Source organism: Anguilla anguilla, chromosome 4, assembly GCF_013347855.1.
Source record: "Anguilla anguilla isolate fAngAng1 chromosome 4, fAngAng1.pri, whole genome shotgun sequence".
NCBI lineage: Eukaryota > Metazoa > Chordata > Actinopteri > Anguilliformes > Anguillidae > Anguilla > Anguilla anguilla.
The window spans coordinates 17,145,012-17,168,827 of record NC_049204.1 but is presented as its reverse complement, the minus strand read 5'-3'; the positions used below and the strand labels follow the sequence as shown (position 1 = coordinate 17,168,827).

General features: G+C 40.6%; 1 protein-coding gene across 4 annotated transcripts; it reads right to left on the bottom strand.

Annotated features, from left to right (window-relative positions):
• Nucleotides 1-2,409: 2,409 nt before the first annotated feature.
• nktr (natural killer cell triggering receptor) lies at nucleotides 2,410-23,697 on the bottom strand. 4 transcript variants are annotated; one of them, XM_035412973.1, is made up of 17 exons: nucleotides 23,486-23,697; nucleotides 18,226-18,305; nucleotides 16,766-16,840; nucleotides 15,633-15,740; nucleotides 15,031-15,075; nucleotides 13,616-13,703; nucleotides 11,784-11,813; nucleotides 11,331-11,476; nucleotides 10,154-10,370; nucleotides 9,613-9,765; nucleotides 9,256-9,343; nucleotides 8,640-8,788; nucleotides 5,381-8,290; nucleotides 4,383-4,463; nucleotides 3,946-4,005; nucleotides 3,419-3,514; nucleotides 2,410-3,063 (listed from the first exon to the last, which is right to left on the bottom strand). In XM_035412973.1, the coding sequence occupies exons 2-17, from the start codon at nucleotides 18,281-18,283 to the stop codon at nucleotides 2,985-2,987; spliced, it is 4,383 nt and encodes a 1,460-aa protein (XP_035268864.1). In that variant the 5' UTR covers nucleotides 18,284-18,305; nucleotides 23,486-23,697; the 3' UTR covers nucleotides 2,410-2,984. The 4 variants fall into 4 exon arrangements, with proteins under 4 accessions (XP_035268864.1, XP_035268863.1, XP_035268865.1 ...); XM_035412972.1 differs by having other exon boundaries at nucleotides 5,381-8,314; nucleotides 23,486-23,696; XM_035412974.1 differs by lacking the exons at nucleotides 15,633-15,740; nucleotides 16,766-16,840; nucleotides 18,226-18,305; nucleotides 23,486-23,697 and adding an exon at nucleotides 14,658-14,685 and having other exon boundaries at nucleotides 5,381-8,314; nucleotides 15,031-15,053.
• Between the last annotated feature and the right edge of the window lie 119 nt (nucleotides 23,698-23,816).

Sequence of the window (23,816 nt, the reverse complement as noted above, 5' to 3'; positions counted from 1 at the left end):
CATATTAGCTTTTAGGTTGTACTAATATAAGCAACACTGCAAACATGGTTGCTAAATAGCTATACATTACAGTACCTGTCCAACAGAAGTTTTAAATGAATCAGTTCCAGAAGTAGACATCCACTGATAATTCCAAAGAAAGAATTACCAGAGGTTCACTTGGTTGCATGAGTATGCCATCAAAGAATAAGCAAAAAAAAAAAAAAAAACTCAATTAGTTTTGAACTTTATCAATAATTTAATTTCACTTATCTTTTTTTTTTCTTTCTTTTTGCTTGTTCTTGTACAAAGGAAATGTGGAAGAGGAATTAGACAGAATCATTAATAATTCTTTTTGTTCCAATTTCATTCACTTTAATCTAGAAAATTAATATTACTCCTTCTAATTAAACCAAAAGAAATACATATTTCAGTTCAGTTTGTAGTCCCATTATTACCGTAGAAAGCTGTGGTGTTATTAATAAAATGTCTTTAATTTGTGTGAACAAAGTCCCAGACCAAGAACAAATTTATCCTTACAAAAAAATGATTCATTATAAAATTCTGGCAAGACATGAACTATTAATTTTAAACCATTTTGACAGGTACATTACACAAAGTGTACACAGAAAGTTTAAATTCAGTTTAAAACAGCCATTAAATGTAATATAAAGGCAGTGATTTATGTTTGTATAGGAGTGTATATATAATTTGCCAAAGGACAAGCAACACAATCCTGTAGCATAGGAAATGTATCACAGTATCACCATGTGGTCATATATTATATTTTGCATCATTATCATGTATTGTCACTATTGTCATGGATAATTTACATCACTATTGCTTTACTGATATTGAGTTAATGACCACTTTTTTATCATCCATTTATTGTTTTTGAAGCACACTGCAAATTCTGTGAGATGCGCTATAAAAATAAAGTCTGATGGATTGCTTGAAGTGCATAGATAATTCATAATTAGGGTGAAGGCAGGTGGAGTTCAAGGAAATCTGTTCAAGTGATGTACTTGATGTAGTGTATCCATCAGCTTCCTATAAACAAATATAACCATGTAGTGATTTTATTGCAATATTGAAATATAAAGCCAGGTAGGTCATCACAAACTTATGTAATTAAATATATATATATATATATATATATATATATATATATTTCAGGCAAAAACTGTCTGTGCCAATTTAAACCACACACACCTTTATGAATCCTCAGAACTAACCAGATGGTCCTGAGGATGTACAATCTTTGTCAGGTAAAAAAAAAAAGATACCATTATGCTAAACTGCATGAAAATATTAGCTAATTAAAGTTAACCAAGTTTGGAAAATGTTTTTTTGACACCGGATACCATTATATTTTTAGTCAATGTGAATAGTCTTCCTTGCATATAGTCAGATTCAGTAATTAAAAATGAATCGTGCAGGGAAAAATAAATGTGGCCTATGCAGCCTGCATTAAGTTATGTATGATAAAGAGTGAGGAATGCAGACCATCACTGACTCAATCAGGCACACCAGAATGACCAGATGGACAACTCTGTCTATACTGCTGGGGTTTGTGACCCTGGTCCTGGACAGCCAGTATTATTCTGCACTTAATTGATCGATTATAGCTGTTGATTAGTTAATTCACCTGGCCTGGTTTCTTGGGTCTGAATCGGTTGTGGGCGTCAATGTGAAACCAAACAAAAGACCCTGCAGCTCTCCAGATTCATGGGTGGTAGACCTCTTTATTGGTCGTTTGCACTGGCTGCTAGCTCAGATGTTTGTACAAAAACATGTACTGGAATAAGCAGTTTGTCTGCAGCCCGCGCAGAACCGCACTACTTTAAACAGGAAGATGACTATACAGTGTGTGTTACTGTCCAACAATGTATTCGAGATGACTACACAAAAAATTTAAAAAATTCAATAAAGACCAATGCCATGTTACACCACTTTGACAAGATTCTGCCCATATTAACAGTCTTTGCTTGCGTTTAAATGTTTTCATACATGATAATAGCACATGAAAAACACAAAAACTCATGTCACAAACCTATGATGGCAACGCAAGGTAAACATTGCCATGTGCGATTAAGTGAAGCTGACTCCTGGGCTGTTCCTGCTGAGAGCATTCGTTTGAACAGTGTCATTGGCCTGGCGTGTCCCTGACCCAGAAAAATAACAGATTCAGGTTGGCATGAGGGCGCAGTTTTTCCTTTTGGTCACCAGTGAGGACGAGCAGAATGCCAGCAGGGCTGGTCTGGAGATGCCCACCATGAAAAAGTCTGAATGACACTAACGTTAGAAGAATTAGGCACCAAAAAGCACAAACTTACCTGCCACCTGTATTGTAACAGTTTAAAACAGGAGTTATGAAAGTCATAAATTGAGTAAGACTATTCCTCGACATGTACCACTTAAAGACATTTAAAAACTGCAAAAGCTTTTATTGAGTTTAAATTTAAAAGCAATGTGTTATACAGCAGTTTCTGCCAACGAGACCGAGAAAGAAGTGACAGCAAGATCCAGACATCACATCAGACATTTATTTTACATTCATAAAAGAAAAATCAGCACTGTAAGAAAAATAAGCAGAAATGAAAGCATGTAATATCCAATATCTAGTGTTAACACTACAGAAGTTCATTACCATCATTTTTTCCCCTTTCCCTGCTTGTTGAAGCTGATTAAGGCATTGAGTTCTAAACCAGGGATTCGCATGATGCACTTTTGGTGTCATCTGTTACATGCCATTTGATCCTTTCCTTTACTGTACATTCAACATTTTCAATAAAAAAGTAACCTGAACTAAAGGACATGGGAAATAAAAACCATTTGTAAATCTAGATGTACATAAAAGTATTTACAAAGATTATAACCTTGCCTTCTCAAAGCAAAGGCACATTAAATTAGGAAATATTTTAAATGTCTTAAAGGTCTCATCAACTACATGGGCCCCATAAGCAGGCTAAAGCCGGAAGGACCCCTCGTCTCCCAGACACTTCTCAGCTGTACCTACTGCTTCTGCTGTGACTGCGTCGTCTCGAGTAGCTGCGGTCGCTAGCACTGTAAGAGCGATACGACCTAGAGAAAAGCAAACGGGGGGGGGGGGGGGGGGGAACCCAATAAATAACACACCACAGCATGAAAAACAGGGTATTGCATCCACATGCAGATAACCTTGTGCATGAAGTGGTCCCATAATTACTATAAGTCCCTGACCAGAAAGGCACATCAGGTTGCGAATATGACCCTTACCGTTTGCTAATCTGAATTCTTAAAATAGCTTGATATTCAACCAGCAGATAAAGAAAAGGGCTCAGACAGACCTCTGGTAAGTTGGGATCTAAGCTGGAGTATCGTACAGAAGCAGCGATACAGGTGAAATACACGGGAAGGCTAACTGCAGGGCTTGAGCCGCCGCACGCTGCGTTCGTACCTGGACCTGCGGTCTGAGCTCCTGTAGCTCTCACTTCTCCGCCTCCTGCTGCTTCTGCTCCGGCTGCGGCTGGTGTAGCTGTCGTACGAGTACGATCTGAATGACACACACACACACACACACACACACACACACACACACACAGACGTTCCCATATTAGGACATTAAAAACAGAAAATCCTTGCGCTGTTTGACGGGGGACAAAAGGCTGCACTGAATTAAAAAGCAACATGAATATAAAAACTGTAGCACTGCCTTTAAATACATATTCTTAAAAACTACAACTCAATCATAAGCCCTAATCACGCAATTAATATAAAAGCACTGACCATCATTACGACTTTGACTGCTAGCTACTTAACGCAATTACTTAATATGATATTGTCTGTCAAGTCAGGGAGCAATATTCCAGTTCTGTCCAATTTGCCTCAGTCAAGTTTTTTTAGTTTTTTTTTAATTCTCTGAAAAATGTCCAAATCAATGCATGGTGTTACAACCTGCTTGTAGATGGTGCTTTACATGCATACCTGGACCTTCTGCGACGATCATATGACCGGCTTCTGGATTTACTTCTACTGTACGTCCGGCTGAAGGAACAAAACAATTCTACACTGAAACATGCAATGTACAGAGTGCATTTCAGTGTTGTAATCAGTAGAAGTACAGTACATCTGTTTGAATGTGCAATATTAAATGCCGTTCGCATCATTATCAAATTGTGCGCTTGTGATGTTCATCCTCCATTTCAGTCTCAAGGTCAAAACACTTGCATAAAAACATTGTTGAATTCAATGTTTTTTAAGTGGTAGCCTGACCTGTGCAGTTACATAACACAGTTCCAGTACTTTAGATCAGGCAATCTAAATCAATCACAAAATAATAATTGTAACCAGCAGCCAGAGTCATCCCACAGCTTTTCTGTGTGCTGCTTATTCCTTCTTGTCCATTTCACTGCTGTGCTCACCTGTGACTTTGGGAGCTGCTGCTGCGAGAGCGAGAGCGCCCCCTGCTGTATCTTCTGCGACTGTGACTCCGGCTGTCGCTCCTGCAGAGAGATACGACACAAAATCAATCCGTAAGGCTGGAGGAGACTGAGCATTTTAAAATATCTCATTTTGTTCTTGAGGTATATTTTTGTGCAATAATTATAGTTTTAAAATGGCCCTCTGATAAAGAATAAACTTATGCCTGCTAAAATTAAAAATTATTGGGACTTACACAGTGAAAATATGAAATATAAAATTAAACAGTACAGTATATATAAGACATAATTTGACCATTGAGTAAAATTTGAATATCCTTATAGTACACATTTTTTTCTCAATGTTTCAGACCAGTAGGACAGGTATGCAAAACCTGAAGTGTGAGGCTGAGTTAAACCTAAAGTGACAAGGAGCTCTTCCGAATACAGCTCCCATTCATATGAGCCAATTGTAGGAAAGGGCAGTTATATGTATACAGGGCCATAGATAATCAGGACTGCAGGCACAGTAAAGCTCTTTTCGATTGGCTCTGCATGGGCCTATAAATTGAAAATCGCAGCAGCCAGCACGTAAAGCAGAATTTCAGACTGAAGCAGCACACTGGATCGTCTCACCCTCATATTAACTGATATTTGGAAGGAATATCGTCAGTTAAGTGTCTGTGTGTGACATAAACATTTCATTTCACCCCCATCAATATCCCCATCTAGTCCAGTTGGTAAATTCACTCACTATTTTGACATCTCAAAATGCAACAAGAGCTTGCTGACAAACGTTTGTTCTTTAGCGACTCTTGTTCGGCTCAAGAAAAGCCCTGCAATATTGCCTTCAAATAAATTGTCAAAATTAAAATAAAATTATGCCATTCCATTCAATCGCTTGCCCTTTTTTGTGGACCAAAGTTAAATTGAAATGATTAAATCCAGGTCTTACTGTCAAACACAGATAAATAGGGAAACGGTCCCTGTATGAGACCCACCTGTAGGAGTAACTGGAGCTTCTGGATCGGGATCTGGAGCGGCTGGATGAGTGTGACCTGGACCTGGACCTTGACCGCCGGGTGGAGACGGAGTGGGATTTGCTCCTCGATCGGCTGCGAGACTTGCCCTTGTCGCAGGCAGAGGGGGACCTGTCCTCGCTGGAGCTTTCCTGGTTTCTTGGCCTCTGGTTGAGACGGGCTGTCTTGCGGACCTCGTCGAACAGGGACCCTGGCCGAACTCTACTTCTGGTCTTAATCTCGATCCTGAGGCCCTGGGATTTACCGTCATTCTGCTCCTGATGATCTGGATTTTGTGCACCAACAGAGTTGGGGTTCGCTGGCTGCAGACCAGAGATCCCTCGCAGGGGTTTCCATCTCGGGTCCACAACCATTGCTGCAGCTTTGCTAGCGGCGGTTTCCTCCCCTGACCCACAATTCTGAACTGAAATTGGAGCTACAGCAGGAGGACACTCCTCAGTAATAGGCGGGAGAAGACAACCGCCATCCTTTGTTGCATTCTTCAGGGGATCAATGTATGGAGTTGAATTCTGTGATGGTTCAGAGACCAGGCAAGGACTTGACAATTCACTGATCACTTCAGGGATGTCATGCTCAGGGGTGCATATCTCCATAGAATCATCAGGGGGTTCTGACTGGCCTGAAATCTTTGGTAACTCAGAATTGCCAGCATCACTTTTACTGTGGGTCATTTCAGGGTGTTCCAAATGAGCTGGATTTATAACCGGTTCTTTGAATTTCTCCCCCTTTTTGGTAGTTTCAGGCATTTCTTCCACCTGGCAAGGTACTGCTGGCAATGTGCAAGTTTCTTTGGCTGGTTTGCGGTTTTTCTCTGTTTTCACTTCATATTCCACACCTTGGGACTTAGGAGTAATTCCTTTGATAGTTTTTAAAGGGCTTTCCTTCACAACCGCAGGATGCTTCTGATTAATGCGCTGCTCTAGAACTGGAGCTTCCTCCTCCTCCTCCTCTTCAAGTGGCGGTTTCCACTGGAATGTCTCCTTAGGTTTCTGTTGTTTTTTCTTGGACTTTTTGGCTTTGGTCTTGGACTTTGATCGATGCAATCTCGCTTTTGAGGAGGTCTTCTTCTTGTGCTTGTGCTTTCTCTTGGCTTTCTTCTTCGTCTTGTGCCGTTCACACACCTTGCCTTTATCAGGGCTTTCCTCAAAACCAGGGGGGCTCTCAGAAGTCTTCTTTAGGTCAGTCTCAGAATTTGTGGAGGATGCCTCACCTGTGACTTTGCTGGCCTTGCTGTGCAAAGACACGTGGCCCTCGCTCTCAGACTCAGAACTGGCCTCGCCTTCCTCTTTACCAGATGAGTGTTTTGAATCTGCAGCTGTAGATGTTTTTGCTGCACCCTCAAAATCACTGTCCGAGTCCCATCGACTGAATTTCTTTTCTCCACCTTTCTCATCAGGTTTCACTTCAGGTTTATGGTTTTCAATTGACTGGTCACTCACGCTGGTCTTTTTTCTGGACTTGTCACTGTCACTGTCCCATCCAGATTTAATGTTGGGGTCTTCCAATGATAAAGCCTTATTCAGTTTGTCACTCTTTTGATTGGTTGTATGAAGGCTGCCAGTTTCTGACAAGGAGTCAAATTTACTTTGTGGCCCCTTGGACACAGTATCACTCTCTCTGTTTCTGTCAATCGGGCTATTTTCGCTATCAGAAGCATATTCAGAACAGGACGGAGAGGTGTAATTCCGCTTCACTTTATGTGCATTCTTGTTCTTCAAATGGGTGTCCAAAATTGGACTGTGAGGACTCCTCCTGTGTGTCCTGTATTTCTTCCCTTTCTTTTCAAGGCTTGTTTTCCTCTTGACCTCGTTTCCACGGTATGAATCGTTGGACCGGCTATAGGATGAAGACCGACTGTCATACTTGGCTGGGGACCGTGACCTCGACCTGGAGCGACTATACGACCTGCTGTAGGATCTACTTCTGGAGGACCTACTGTGCGACCGCCGTGCAGGTTTTCGACCCTTGTTGCTGTACCGCCTGGAGTCATAGCTCCTCTCGCTCTCAGAGCTGTCATGCTGGTTGTGCTTCAAGGACGTTCGCTCACTTTCCAAAGCACTTTTGACTACATGGCTCAGCTGAGGGAGGGCAGCAGGCACTGCCTTTGCTTTTATTTCTTGGATACGGACATAGGAGGGTTTCCAGGGCTTCTGTCCAGGTTTCCATCTGGAAGGCGGAGGACTGTCACTCAAAGGCAATACCGGAGCACTCTCTGCAGCTGGTGCAGGCACTGGCTTGCTTTCACCTTTAACTACCACCTGCACTGGGGCTTCTGCTTTTGGTTTGATGCTCTCACTCAGCTTAGTCTGTCTAGGGGATCTTGATATGTTCCTCTTACGGGCCCTTGACCGTGACCGTGACTGTGACCTTGACCGAGAACGTGACCGAGAACGTGACCGAGAGCGCGACCGAGATCGTGACCGAGAGCGTGACCGAGAACGTGACCTTGACGAAGATCTTGTTCTTCCATGTGACCTTGATTGGCTTAGGGAATAGGATCGGCTTTTAGACCTAGTGTAAGACCGAGAGTCTCTGGTAGAAGGGGAAGAACGGCACTTCTTTTCAGACCCTGACCACACTTTCCTGGAGGAATGTCTGGAGATAGAGGAGGAACGTGACCTTCTCTCCAGGTGGCTGGACAGCTTTGATCTCCTGCCAGATGAGGCTGACATCTCACCCTCAGAGAGGGGGGACTCTCTGGGTTTTCCCTTGGATGTCTTATGTCGCTTGTGTTTTTTGGACTTCTTCCTTTTGTGCTTGGCCTTCTTCTTCTTCTCTTTCTTGAGTCTGTGGTGCTGACTGGAGCTGTGGTCAGAGGAGTAATCCTGCGACCAGGACCTGGACCGCGGAGAGACACTTCTGTTGTCCCATCTGCTTGAATAATGGTCATTCAATCTGTTAAGTCAAAATTTTTACACCCTCAGTGGGAAGAACATCACCTACCAGTACAGACTCTAGGCAAATTAAATAGGATTTCACTTTGGCACTGGAAATGCTTGCCCATGTTTAAAAAAAAAATTCAGAAGTTAAATCTCTGGCATTAAAATTATAGACAACAGCTGCAAATCTAATTGTGTCTTTGTTCAGACAGGCGTTTTCTTTTTGTTATTGAGTAAAACATTCACTTGAAGCAAGAGTACAATACAAATGGCAGATGATACTCTTCACAAAAAACAATAAATAAAAAGTTTTTCCAGATGTGGAAGGAAATGTTGCATACTTGTCTCCTTTACTCCATTTCTCTATGCTAGGTGGTTGGTACGTCTTAGTTTTCTGCATCTCCTCTTTCCAGTGAGGTGGAGTTTCACTGCTTCCTCTGTCTTCTTCAGACTCGGAGCGGGATTTAGACCGAGGTGGAGTGTGATATCTCTGTAACGGGAATCAACAAAACTGTGGTGCACTAATAACTATAATGGCCCCTATCCACAGATTCTGCCATTGAATTTTGCGATTTGGATTACCTTAATCAAAACTCAAGGAAGTCAACACCAAATGTTTGCTTTTGTAGGATGAAAATTTAATCTAACAATATGAAATGAGAGACTGGTAGTTATACTGAGGAAAAGAAGCAAACAGAAGACAAAGAGGGACAGAAAACACTTGCAGGGGTTTTAGTTCATATTTGTTTTTGTATCGCAGACTTGCCTATATATTATGGATCTTTTAACAACAGAAGGTTCCTCACTGGGACATTTTTTCCTCACATTGTAAGCATTGTCGTGAGTAAATAATTTGATCCTGATCCTGGTTTAAACTGACCAAATGCAACGCAACAACACTGCCATGATCAGACAATTATCTCAAAAAACTGCATTCAGCCAGGAGAACGGACATACCATTGTTCCACGGCCTTTGATTTTCCGCCCAGATTTTGTGACTGCTGGCTTGAGGTCATTTGGAACCGATGAGGCCTCTTGCTGGGTTCTGAGGAACACAAATGCTATTTTTATTTGGCAGTTTGAAAAAGCACTGCAGTGTTGATGGAAATTTCATTGTGAATTACTGACAAAAGCATAGAAACTGAATCGACAGCCTAATTTGCTCAACGAATAGGTTTTTACATATATGTATATAGTTTTAGTTCTCATGAAAATTTAGTTCTCATGAGTCTTAGTTCTCTTATAATCTGGGCAGAAATGTAATAAAACAAAAAGGTTGTCACGCTTCAAACTGAACTGAAGACCACAACTAACGTATCAGGATTCTCCTCCTGAGCAGGCATGTCCCTCCTAAGCAGGAATCGATTCTCTGGCACGGGTGGGATTTCCTCTGGTCGAACCACAGGCTTCTCTCGCTTGCTCTGTTCCTTGTCCATATCCCCATCGCCAGTCTCCTCCTCGGGACAGCTGCAGGAAAATATGAAACAACAAGGCATGATCCATTACAGGCATTCAACTTTTTATGCAAAGTCTTTTTTTAAATATGAAATATAATAATTCAGTGACATGACAACCAGATCCAAATGATTTTTGTATGAGGTAACAGGGCCTACTATAACCAAACTGCTTGTTTAAGCAACAAACAAAAAAAGCCAGCAAAATCAACAGTCCACATTAGCAGATGTACAAGGATTTATATTTTCAACATTTTATAATGGTATTTACATCCACTGTTGACTGGAATGCAGTGATAAAAATATCCCATTATTGCATAGGCTAGAAATATCAGACTCAACACCAAATCATACTCAGTCACTGTATTTACAAAACTCAGCAAATGAAAGCACAGACTCACCTCCTTTGACTTTGGTTTCTACTCTCCTCCCTCTTTTTGAATTCTTTCCTTCTCTTCTTTGAGCGTTTCATCTTGACCAGCCTCTTCCGTCTGCGGCGCCTGTGCCTTTCCTCTGATTCGCTGTCTGACTCCGAGGAAGAGGAGTGTGAGGAAGAGTCGGAGGAGCTGAGGGAGGAGTCTGTTGAATGCGATGTTCTTTTCCTCTTGGCTTCGAGCACTATAAGAGAAAGAGCAAAAAGGCTAAATTAACAGCATGCTCCTAATACCAATAAAAACTCATTGTTTATTTTGACAATGGTACTTAGGACAGCCAGTATTTCCCAATGATTCTTTCTTCCCAATGTACCTTGTGAGGTACAGTGACTGCATTATACATCAGACATGAGTAAAGTGATGAGAAAAAAGCATGTAAACCAACAGGGCAAACATGCAGTCAGCATGATTCATCGTAGTGGACTACGGTTTATTGGGCTCACACTTGCAATCTGTTCTGCAGAACATACCCGCCTAAAATTTGCAATTAAGATCAAGTGAACAAGTCAATCTAAACAAACATATCTAAAAAGCAACATTATGCCCACACTGTTAAGACTCACTGGGAGCAACATATGGTTATTTGTACGCCAGTGATTTCAAAACAGACGTGTCACAGCCAAGACATGTTCTAATGTATGCCTGCTGAATGCCTTCAGTCCTATATATAAACTGTGTCAAAGAAAACGGCATTGTGCCGTTGACAGCACACAAATATAGCTACACGAAAGGTTAGAGAAAGCTCACATAATAGCAGCACCTTTGGGACAGCAATATACTGCCATATCAGTGGCCTCCCTTATATTAACAATACACTGAAAAATACATTTATCAGTTCTGAAAAGGAAATGTGATTAATAAGAGCCTAGCATGCTACGCGACCTGATAGTGTGCCCTCAGTTCCTCCTACAAAAATACACTCATACAGAACATGGGCAATGAAACAGAATGAAAGGGAATCCTAACTATACGCATGTGTGTGCATGTATGTATGCATGCCTGCATTTTTGAACCGCAACAGTGTTATCCCGAGGGAGTACAATTGCTTCACTGCAGATAAATGTAGGTAGGAAATGCTGAAGAATGTGACCGCAGCCTGTGGGGGAAAGGACGTGGCATTTTGCTTTGTGGAGGAAAGGCTCACCGTCATTGGCTGACTTCGTTATCAACTGTCCGCAGTCGACCACCCGGACATCAGCGTAGGGCCTGCTCGCGGAGTCGGTCTTCAGACTCTCGATCCGTTTTACCACCTCAAACCCGGAGATGACCAGACCAAAGACCACGTGAACTCTGCAGCAGGCAAAAAGAGGGGGGTTTCAGAAGGGTACTTGTTTTGGACAGTCTAAAGTCAGTGCTATCAGTCTACTGGCATGGCACCTTAGACTCCCACACAAGCATATCAAACGGCACACACTGTGTGTATACAATGAATCGGTGAATACAAAATTGGAAATTACTGCAGATCAGTGACACTGAGGCATTACCTAGACATAACCCCGGCCTGTCATTGAAATATCATGTAATTTCCACTAGGTCACAGAAAAACACAAACTGAATAATATGCAGTGGCTGAAATGGACAGAAGAGGAAAAAATACCCATCCAGATGAGGTGCCATCTTTGTCGTGCTGTTGTCGGGATATTCACGCACCCAGGTTATTTCAGCAAAATGGATGAAAAGTCACGGGGTCATAGAGAAATAGAAGAAAATGGATAGAATAAGCACTTGTGAAATACAAAAACTACTAATACAAATATAACTTTCAAATTCATAATTTTGCATCATTCATTTACACAGAATTGCGTGATTAAAAAGTATATTTTGAAAAGCAAAGACTTCATTTTCCACATGGTTCATGTTTGGGAGCAGATGGAACATGTTTATGGCAAATTTATTTAAGTATCGAAATTTAAAATTTGTGGTATATGGTAATGTGTGTCAATGTGTTGTTCCAGACTGGATTAAAATGTGTCCTCAACATTAAATGCCAAAACACGAATCATAAAATTTAAAAAATTTTCACATTCAATAAAAAAGCCACCTGCGTATGACCCACCTAGGTCTACCAAAGAGTAAAGCAAAGTTGTCCACTGCTCACCAGTCGTGCAAAAATATATTTGGGTCTGGCATTATTAAAGAATCAACTTAAGCAGGTAAGCAGATATATCAGCTTTGTGTAGTGTTTTAAGTTTTTTGGAACAGCTGGTGTAGTTTAGGCTTAAATTCCTCTGTTCTTTGCACTTTGAGTCCTCAAGTCTTTCTCAAAAATACACACCAATTCAAATGGCACTCTGCTTTAAAAGGGAGAAGGATGGTGAGAGGCAACTAAGAAATCATCAATACACAGGAGAGAGAAGCACAGCCTTAAGAGTGACACTTTACCTTGGAAGAGCAGGATGCTAGAGAGTTTCTGTAAATTTTACACAAAAACGGCAAGAGAAAAATTGTAATACATTTGTTGGCAAAAAAGGACTCCAAGTTTCTTTGTTTATTCTTGTTTAATATACATACATCAAGAGGGAAAAAAGCAGTAAGCATCTGGAAATTGTCCGCATATCACAAATACAAAGAGGTTTATGCAGAGCATTAGAAATGACAGCACAGAAATGGAGGACTTAGCCAAATCTCCTCAAGTTGGAAAAATTTTTTATCAAATCTAAAGAGAAACAGAGGACTCACAAATTTCACATGCCACATGGAATTCTATAAGGAAATTGGTGTACCATACATCTTCTCCTCACCGAACATTTTAAGGATTAGCAATACTGAGTTCAATGAGTTTATTTTTCATTTGTTGGTTGAGGCGAATCCCCCCTTCACTGTACATAGGCAAAATGTAGATTTCCTCAGTGGAAATGAGTTTTAAAGATATATACACTTGTGCACGTCATTTGTTATGAATCCTTTCTGGGGGTTATCACAAAGAACAGATGGAGGCATTTAACTTCTAAAGCACAAGTAAATGCAAATACCCATCTTTCGATACAGCTTCAATGAAATTTTAGAGTCCTGTTTCTCAGTAAAATATGATGTACGTAATGTATGTGTTTGCCAGAAATCCCAGAAGTTCAATTAAAGAGAAAAAAAAAACACTCAGGGAAGCACCATCAAGTTATTCAACCTTCTGACTTAAGCATGTGTGCAACCAATATAGCAACTCAACTACATGTCAACATGCTGCAGTTATTGCAACTAATGATAATGCAAGATTGAAATGCAATATGCAACCTATGTATTTCCACTAACATATTGTACAGTGCCCTGTGGTTGCATCTAACAGGGCACTCATTTATTTATAGTGAAGTAGAAGGCAACTGCGTTCACAACACAATCCGACAAGCGTTAAAAATTATAACGTTTTTGCAAACTTTCAAGTGAATGGTGCTTCCCCACATTCAAATGCTTGACACCGAATTGAATGGTACTCACATGAAGAACTGGGAGCCGTTTGTGTCTTTGCCTCGGTTGGCCATTGACAGCAGGAAGGCTCTGTCGTGTTTGAGAATAAAGTTTTCATCTGTCCAGAAAGAGAAAAGGCCAGTGAGATTCCTTCAGCCGCCAGTCACAAGTGGTGGTGAGAAGATCAAGAGTGAGTGGCGGTGGCGGCAAGCCACCTCCACTTTAACACCAGCCCTGAAAAACGGACATCCGGCACCATTTCTACAACCACCATGTGCACTGTGTGCCAGCAACCTCACATATACAGCAATGAGGTCTCCTACGGCCTTCATTTCCTGTAGATGGGTAGTGCTATTACAAGACTCCTGTCACTTTCACAAGTCAGAAGTGACTTTTATAAACCATTTTAACAAGTTAAATCTAAGAATGCTAGGAAAGCTGCCAATTTCCAACTGGTCAGTTGATTTAGGGTAGAAATTTCAGTGAAAGCTGTTTCTGTGTGAATGATCGACAAGAAGCTCTTTTTCTTGCTGACAATCCATTAGTAGGGAAATCCACTTTAAACACTGACTGGTGACTGATATAGTTAAATTCTAATTTGCAACAGGTTTCAAGCTGCAATAAGTTCACATGAAAGAAAGGGTTAATTGTTTATGATAGAGCACTGGGAGACTGTTGCAGCTCATGCAGCCACACAGTATAAGAGAACAATGCCCCATAACTTTTCAAATCCAAGGAAGTCTCTACTTAAGTACAATAATTAGTTTTGACTGACCAGTCATCCATCCATTTATTGACTAGAATAGATATGAGCTGTAAGGTATTTAGCAGATACCAAGCTAACACACACAGGCTTTAGTACATGAAAACAAAAACTGATCCTATGTCCCCAGGTGAATTCACAGAGCTAATGATTGTAAGAGGAAGGGGTTGGAAAAGAAATGTCTCCAAGTCTTCAATCAGTTTAGATATCCATCCACATATTGACCATGGAAGACGTTTGAACCCGTTTTCTTGATAAGGTGGGTGGAAGAAAAACAATTTGCATTGTGTTACTGTGTACATCTCTTACCTTCTCATTTTGCATAAGACCACACTCTCTATAAATAAAAGAATATGTTGAAAATTTTAGGCAGGAAGATTGGAGATTTCAAGTTTTAAAAAATTGCCTAACCTCCATGCTGAGTCAGAAAAAACACAAAAAAAAACTGCTAAAAAAATCGTAATCATCAAACTGACAAAAAAAAAAAGAGAAAAGGTGAAAATAACACAAAAATAAAATATAACAAAACCATGCGTATACTAACCTTCCATGCAACAACAGGATCATGCGTAAGTAGATAAGATGGAAGCACACAGATCTACATTATTTATACACTAAGGGAATTTAAAACACTTTCAAGTAGTCATCTGATGTTGCTGTGCCATTTGACTCGGCGGCTTACCTTCAAAGTAGCCACCATATATTGACTCCCCTCCTCTTCCATTACCTACAAAGAGCAAAGTCAAGTCACTGTGTAGATCTGCACTTCACTGCATATGTGCATTTGCCCCTCAGGAGAGAAAGTCTTGGGCACATTGATATTCCCTGTGTGTGTGGCCGAAGATACAACCACAGCACTGTTCTCTGAAATCAATTCCACAGACCACTCACCAGTCATGTGACAAATGCAAACATGCCACATGCTTGTGTCCATATTTTTGTTTTTGTGCATACCACATTCCAGACTTCCATTAAAACAAAATAAAAATCCAACCAATGAAACACATCTCATCCATGGACATGTGTATATACTATATTTCAGTTCTTATTCATTTCTTTCATTCAGTGCAAGCTGCAGCAAGTTTCCAGTTACCAAAAACTGTCTACAGAGAGGGAGTTTAGAAACACTACAAGGCTATATATAAACAAGTACATATCAGAAACATTCCTGTCTGACATACCGAAACTCTACCACTGCACAGACTGATGCTTGTGTTGTTGCCCTACTTTACGGGGTTGTCTGAGTGATGAAATTTATCCAAGGGAGATTTCAAACAGGCTTACCTTCAGTGAAATCCCCTCCCTGGATCATGAAGCTCTTTACTACGCGGTGGAACGTGGAGCCTTTGAAACACAATTTTTTCCCAGTGACTTTCCCAGTTCCTTTCTCACCTGCAGACAAGAAAAATCATTGTAAGAAATGGTGCAGGTGCAGGCTTGAATTAAGCAAAACAGAACAGACTATTGTAGAGCCTGACTGTTAACTGCTTCCATTACAATAACCTAATTGTTGCACAGGGAGCCACTGAAGGCATAATCAAGACAGAAGCATAAATAAAAATGACCGGCCATCTTATAACTTCCTGTTGTGCTTCACAGTATCACAGTACTGTTTGACACCTAGAGGTGAAGGCAGCCTTTTTAATCTTTTTAAGTCAAATGGCACCTGTAGCTAAAGCCCCTGAACGAACATGCCGTAAGTTACCTACAGAGGCAGGGAAGCACTCATTTTGCACATTTATGAGATGACAGTGGAACAGCGCAATGCTAGCAGAAGGGGACATGCTGTTCTCTAGCTGAAGGCAGAACAGAAGGTAGTGCAGATGGACAGCTTGGGATGCTAATGGCCAGCTTTTTAAACTTTGCAGTCTCAAGCAACTTGTGGGTTTTTGGTTTCATGGAAATGGGTGGTGGGTCCCCAAAGCAGAGGCTGGGGATGGGGGAGGGGTGAGCGGGGGATGACAAGCAGGAGCCATTAGGAAGCTGAGAATAGCAGCTTGGGTCTGGTCTTGTGTCTGTCCTCGCCAGCCAGGCGTTCCCTCTGTCAGGTATGGAGAAAGATGAGAGGGGTGTATTGATCCCTCCTGCAGATTTACATCAGCCCTGCAGCACGGGCTGGGAAAAGCATGTCGGCGGTGGTGGTGGGAGGTGTTGGGGGGGAAGAGTGGGGGGTTAGTCTGGGGTAATATTTGGAAGGAATAGATGCCTGCTCGTCATTTCACTGAACCGTCATCAAATAATTTACACCAAATTGCTGCACGGGGGTTTGTGTTGGTTTCCTTAAGGAAGTCTGAGTGAAGGATTTTAAACAAGCTTGAATACATTTGCTCACAAAGACATGCTCAGTTTTGAGTTATTACCAGCAAAATATTAGTAAATAAAATAACTAGTCAGCACACCTTACTTCATATACTTACCCGTACACAAGCAAAGAAAATTTTTACTTGTCTTGGGACAAACATCTGAAAAAAGCTGAAAGACAATGCGTCCAACTAAAAACAAAAGGAGAGAGAAGGTAATCACATTAAATCTCTTTAGATATGCTGCGTTTATTTCAATCTCTTAAGAGAAAAATAAATAATAACTGACACTATTACCTTAAAATAGCCGTTCGACCATTTAAAACATTTATCGGGCCTTAACCCAAAACACTGCAGGACTAACGCTTCTTTATTCTGGGTACTGACATTATGTCCTTCACTGGTGGTTTCTGCTTATGAATCTCTCCATGCCATCTGATCCATCTGTCCTTTCGACAACACTAGCTTTAGCCTCGTTTTATTTCCATATCAACAGCTGTCACGCTTCCAAAAATATGACGGTACTAACTGTCGCTGTACTATCGCAGATGGGGAGGGTGATACGATAGCTGATATAATCAATTTTCTTCTCGATACGTCGTTGTCATTTTTAATTTAATTGCGTGCAAGAATTCCCATTGAGATGTCTAGCCCTTTACATGAGGCACTAATCTGGTAGACGCAGGACAACGGGACAGACAGAATGGAACATTCAGAAGGACAAATGAAGCCTCTGCAAGCTAGTAGGAAGAAAGACCGTTTTTGTTGAAAACAAAATAAAACTGCCAGCTATGTTGGCATGAGTTCTTTTGAAAGAGCGTGGCAGGAGAGGCAAATCAACTTTAGCAGTTCAGTAAAACAGCCTTTTTAGGAGAATGTTAAACTTTAGCAGCTCAGGAAAATGGCCTTTTTAGGAGAATTGTAAAAAAACAAATTCTTATTTTACAAAGCAGGTCAGGGAACACGCCTGCTAGTATGAATTTCCAAAGGAATTTTTGGTTTCTGATTTAAAGTCTGACACTTCTTTCTGTCACTTCAGCACAATAAAGCAAGCATGCCCGTCACGCATATCAGACCAGTTTTAGGTAGAATGCCTCTGTCTTTGTCACTGCTACTACAGCAGGCTGGCCTGCACTCCTTTTTTCTCTCCTGCTTTGAGAACACAACAGCTTAAAAACTTTCACGTTTGATTTTCTTCTTTTGGTACGGTGACAAATTACTCAGTGGCATTATGCAAGAGAACCAATGCATGGTTGTAAAGTCAACTGATGTGACTGTGACATTACCATCCATTCTATTTGTGTGATATCTACTCTTCCCCTTTCAAATCCTCTTGTTAATTAAACAATTAGCTAAGAAAAACAATCATTCGTGATATTACACTCTGGAAAAGCAATGCACAAGTAGTGCATACCACAAAATATAATAGATGCACATGTACACCCACAAACAATGTAGCATTAAAAGGACTTTCATTGTAAGAATTTGAAAAAAGCTGGAACAGAAGTCAATCAACGCTCAGTTCACTCCATTTTCAACCTGGCTAGAAATTACAAAAGGCGGGAAACATGTCCTACCTGGCTCCCGATTGAGCTCCACATCAAAGTAGCACTGAGGGCGATCTTTAACTCCCATTGTGAGAGAGGTCCAGGGCTACCTGAAGATGTGAGAAATCAATTAGCGATCTGCATTAACTTTATCCGCAGTCTCAAACGAGCAGAGCTTCATGCAGTGCTTAGTCACTCGGCAAATCATTTCTCCTGCTAGTTAGTGCCATTGCCCAGTGGAGAGTGAGACAGCATTTCAAAACCAACGAGGGAAATGTCTCGTCTGACAAAGACGCAACACCAGACTCGCCTTCTCTCCCCCAACCCCACCCCTGAATATTGTCATGCTACTGCTCTGAAGTCAAATGTCAGAGGCAGCAGCTGAACTTTAATTATGATGTGGTGAAAGTGTACATTTGTAGAATCTGGACAGATGGAAAAAAAATCACTAAGCTCAAGTAAGATAACAGAAATGAGGAAATAAAAAGTCCATATGCATGGAGTACGCACAGATTACAGGCAGCTAGAATGAACTTTCTTGCTTCACATAAACCGCCCCCAACCATTTTTGATGAATAATTCCCATTTAATACAATATTAAGCTGACCTACATATTTACTGAGACAACATGATATCTACACAAGACGAAGACTACAGATCAGCTTTGGAGTCATTGTTTCTCCGTTTGTGACCAATCAGTAATCTAAAACACACAGCTTAATTTACAGCCGTGCTAACTAGCAAGCTAGTTATGCAGTACACAATTCAAGAAACCATAGGCTAATGAAATTGTTATTACTGCACTTCGTAAATAAATCAATGCATGATTGTACATTTTACAACAAACATCCCATGGGTTAGCAAGAATCCACTTTCTGCAAGAGCTTTATTCAATCCAATAACCGACAAGCTATTTGCATACATATTCCAGAAGATCATTTCCGCACATTTCCAAATCAGTTTACAAGTTCCTTTCCTCTGAAATAATTGCTGAGATATTCTCTTGCGTAACCAGCAACTTGCAGGATGGTTTTGCAAAACGCACAAGGTACAGCTTTGTGCATGCACCATCTTTTGTTTAAAAGGACTTTGTTCATCGAAGTATGCTTGCATACCCTTTGATAACAAGGGGTGCTGAGAACTGTTTGTCTAATTATTATTATTATTATTATTATTATATTGTGCATCAAGAATGGGCACCTGTATGTAAAACTTCCTTTCACTGTCTTGGGCAGTGCAAGTGGCTTTGGGTCATTTCACACAGCCACTGACTGCATATGCAAAATATAGGGCTACCTCCATCCCCTTCCCCTGACAGTTGAGCACACATACTGAGGTCAGAGAGCGCAAAAAGGGAAAACCACATAGTTTGACAGTTAGTCTGTGTGATATTAATAGGTTTTGTGCACAGAAGCTCTCCAAAAGGACACCTTTTGACTGAAATACAGGGCTTAGCCAAAAAGAGGAATATGGTTTGTGAGGTTCCAGAGGGTTCCACCCATGATAGAAGTAGCTTCTGGAAGTGGAAGATGGCTGGGAAAAAAACTATATTGTCCAATTTGAAGAGTGCCATTTGGAGAGGTTTTGGGAATACCTGGGCTCACCTTTGGTATAATGCTTGTGAAATTTAACTGCTTTGTTCAATGAATTCCTAACTTTGATCCTGGTGTTATAGACATCCTGGGGTATGGCTGGATAAAGATAGGCTGTCTGGTTTGTTTCCAGTATCAGAAGTAGCCTACATGGTATCACTACAGAATAAAGACAACACAAAATGATTTTTGGATTTCTTTGTTGTTTTTCAGAATAAATATTTTCTGTATGTTTACCCAGTGAGACTCCTGAAGGATCCGGGCACTTGGCCATTTTGGTACAAATGTGCTCTTTATTTCAAGCTTTGAACCATGTCTGCACTGTACATTGTTTTGGACATAACAGTGTTTGTTTAAGACAGGGGGTATTCTTACAAAAAGCTCTGGATTTTAAGCAGGGTTTAAGGGGTTAAAGGAAGCAAGAGTAAGAATGACCCTCATTATTCTACTGAACAGAAGAAAAAGGCAAGCAAGGGTACATAGGAATACAGGCCATAAAGCCTCGTATTTTTTTAGAATTAGAAAGTTCAACTCTAAAAAGCTTGTTTCAACATTTGTGTGTTGATACTGTGACAACTAGACACTTGTTTGGTCTTTAAAACTTCCTTTCCCTCAAACAGCCTGGTGCATTTCCACGTGTTCAGACTACACTTATTACTTCACAGGTTTTTCTTTTGTCTGAACTCCAGATTGTGTGTGTTGAGTCAGTCACTGTTCTTGTGTATACATACCCTTTGTATCAGAATAAAAAGAAAAAGTGAAGGAAAAGTCTATGTGAAGTGCAACCTATTCTGGCCCCTTGTGTCACCAGCAAATCATCGGCAGTCTTCCCGTGGGGCACACAGAAAGGAGTAGAGTTATGTGTAGCACTGCAAATCTCACCGGTGCTTTACTGTGGAGCCCCATGACCTCGCTATTTGGTCAACCTACATTTTCGCATTTCAGCTTCTTCTGAAGTTACTGTTTGTAGCTTAGAGCAAGGTAGGATTCTTTTTCCAAAACAAAAGATGATTTCTCAGTCTAGCATGTGCAAGCACTCAGCACAACATAGAAAACGGAAGTCAGTGGGATATCCTATATGATAGCTGACTAATAAAATTAACAAGCCAGCCTGCACAGCTGGTGACAGTGCTATGTACAGCCTGATCATGAGTTTTCCTTAGATCTCTGCATATGCTAAGTGTTTACCACAAATTTTAGCCACTTTAAAATTCAAGTAAGTGAGAACAGGTTTAGTTAAAAAGACATTCTTTCATATACACAGTAGGAGCACTTATTAGTAACTGTGGACGGTCCAACATGGCAAATCCAATCTATTCTTGAATACATGTTTAAAAAGGAAAATGATGGGGCGGCTTCCACACAAAATTCTATTTTTAGGACTTTTACAAGAATACTCAAATACCAAATTACAGAACAAATACAAGCTAGTTCCACTCAAACATTCATCCAGACATACTTTAATTAGCCTATAAGCTATAATGATTAAATTAATTGGATTAAGAATTTTCCTCCCCTAGTGTTAATACATGCAGTAAATACTGAAGGCCTAGACAACCTTACTAGCAAACTCATCTGCATGGCAGTGAGAAACCTTGACCAAAGAATTTCAACATGCTCAGACAAATCATCTGCAATCTATGTAGGCCTAACGGTTTACCTAAAAAATCAAACTACGCAAAACAATACTGTGGTGCAAAACCAGGGAGTCATGCCTCTATTGGTGCCATTCAGCTCATTACTGGTGATGGTCAGCAATGATTTAAAAAAAATAAAAACAAAAACTCTGTTGTAAGTCTGGCAGAGGGCTCAGACCAGGCAAGGTTAATGCTCTGGGTAAAGATATGATACCCTCAGTACTGCAATTGTGTCGGTTGGAATGCATGAAAACCTACTAGGCCTACATCACCCAATTTTTCCTGTTAACTCCACAAGCATAAAAACAGACTACCGGTTCAAAATGCATGGCCATGGGAACACTGCTTTTGAGAATTATTCCTGTTACACAATAAAGGCTCATCACCAAACATGTTTGATGGATTAGCCAAAGAAGTCTCATTGTAGGATCACCACGGAAACCCGAGGGAACTTCTGTACCAACACTCAAGCATATTGCTATAGCTCAGCATGATCAAGCCTTTGAACTTTGAATTAAATTGTACTCAGTCAAGGATTAGCCATAAAGATTACTTCAACTTGAGTTTCTGGGTGCTTTATAAAACTAGGATTCTAAGATGTGCAGATGTGCATTGCCAAACAATTCCCTCAAGACAAAGTAATTCGGTTAATTTCCATGCAACATGCAGACTTAACAGTTCAATAATGTTCAAAGGAAAACATTTTATTCACGAGCTAAAATACAATGCAAACAAATAGGCTACTTCTATATCTCAAGTGGTTCGGTCTGTAAAAGCAACCATTTTGAGTGCGCGCTGGGCCCTAGTCTCAGACTTAAGCGTGGGTTACATAGTTATTTGCTAATGATCACCAGGAATTCTCAGCGGTGGTACAAATTTATCTAAAGTAATTAAATGTAGATAATATGTGCCACTGGCGCAATGAGCATGAATTTTCTTTTAGCTAAATTAACCAGGTTTGCTCAGGTTCATTATCTAACATTACTAGTTCAATTCATTATGCAGCCAATCGTTGGAGATGTCATTAGCTTGTAAGTTCATGAGTGCAGATGAAACATATCTCCTAGGTTCTAGCAAGTTGCCTCGAAGACTTTTAATTTCAAACACACTAGCTATGCGAACAAACAATGAACCAGTGGAGAAACGTATTTGCATAGATAAGTTAAGTTTTAGCGATATACTGCGAGGTAGCACAGCATTTCAGCCACGACCTGTGCTCGAAGTTAGCTCCCAAGAGAACCATCTTTTAAGTTTGCACTAGCGATGATTCATAGGCATCGCAATCATACGTCAACAGTAAAATTTTAATAGCTACCCAACATGAACTTAATAGCTGGTACTACCGAAATAGTGTAAGCACATTTACGAATTTTCAGCTAGATGGTAGTTAGTTATACGATAAGTCCGACTAAGCAAAATAGACCAGCTAGCTAATATTTACTTAAACGTCGTGCAAGTTTAGGTTACCAACATCGACAAACTAGAACTGAATCTGCAATGTTACTTGACGTTCAATCACCTCTCAATTTTAAGGACGTGAATTTAGATTTTGGTTTTACTCGTGAAACGTTGGCTGGCTAAGACGAGGAAGCAAATAAATGTATGTAGTCTATCATCGTGTTTAAAGAAAGTGGGTAGCCATTTAGTTAATCCGCGTTCAGTCACACAACGCGTCTTAATTGTGAAAGCAAAGGGAAATGCCTAGCTAGCTGGCTAACGAGGTATTTTTTACATATCCACTAGTTATACAATGTCTAGATAGTTCATAACTTTGATGTCAATTTTACATAGCTGAGTTCCGAAGATAGTTATCAGATGAAACACCACATCGTTTTCAGTTAGCTACACGCAAGTTTTGTAGCTGGTTTGCTAGCTATACCCATACACAACCTGCGTACAGACAACAGAAATGTTAGCTATCTCGATTCTTATCATATAAATTGTCCTTCGGTTTTCACTGAGTGTACAGTTGAACTGAAATCAATTTCGTCCGTTTGCGTACTAATGTTAAAAACGGTATATCCCAGTTTCAGCAATAAAATACAACAATAAGCATCATACCTTTGATCTGAGTAGGCTAGCTGCATTCGGAATGATAATATGGTACTTGGCTACTTGCTAGCAGCCTGAACGTCGCACTCTGCCGCCAGTGGGCTGTCGGGAAATTGGAGGTATAACTGAAAAGCGAAAGCTCGTTAAATAACTGAGACAGTAGTCTGGTATTTGAAGAGGCTGAAGAAATGTATTGCTGTGACAGATATTTTAGTGGCTGCTTTCTTTTACAGTTAAAAAGATTATGAAATGGTTGACGTGTAGACTCGTCGGCAGCGACTGGGTGTAGGTAAACCACTGAACAATTAATTGGATTGGCCAAGGGATAAACAGGGGTCAG

Coding starts and splice junctions, on each gene's coding strand:
- nktr (XM_035412972.1), bottom strand. CDS start 18,283: ATGGGAGTTAAAGATCGCCCTCAGTGCTACTTTGATGTGGAGCTCAAT. Junction 4,464..5,380: donor AGCTCCAGTTACTCCTACAG/GTGGGTCTCATA, acceptor ATCTCTCTGCAG/GAGCGACAGCCGGAGTCACA. Junction 3,064..3,418: donor AGCTCAGACCGCAGGTCCAG/GTACGAACGCAG, acceptor GCTTTTCTCTAG/GTCGTATCGCTCTTACAGTG.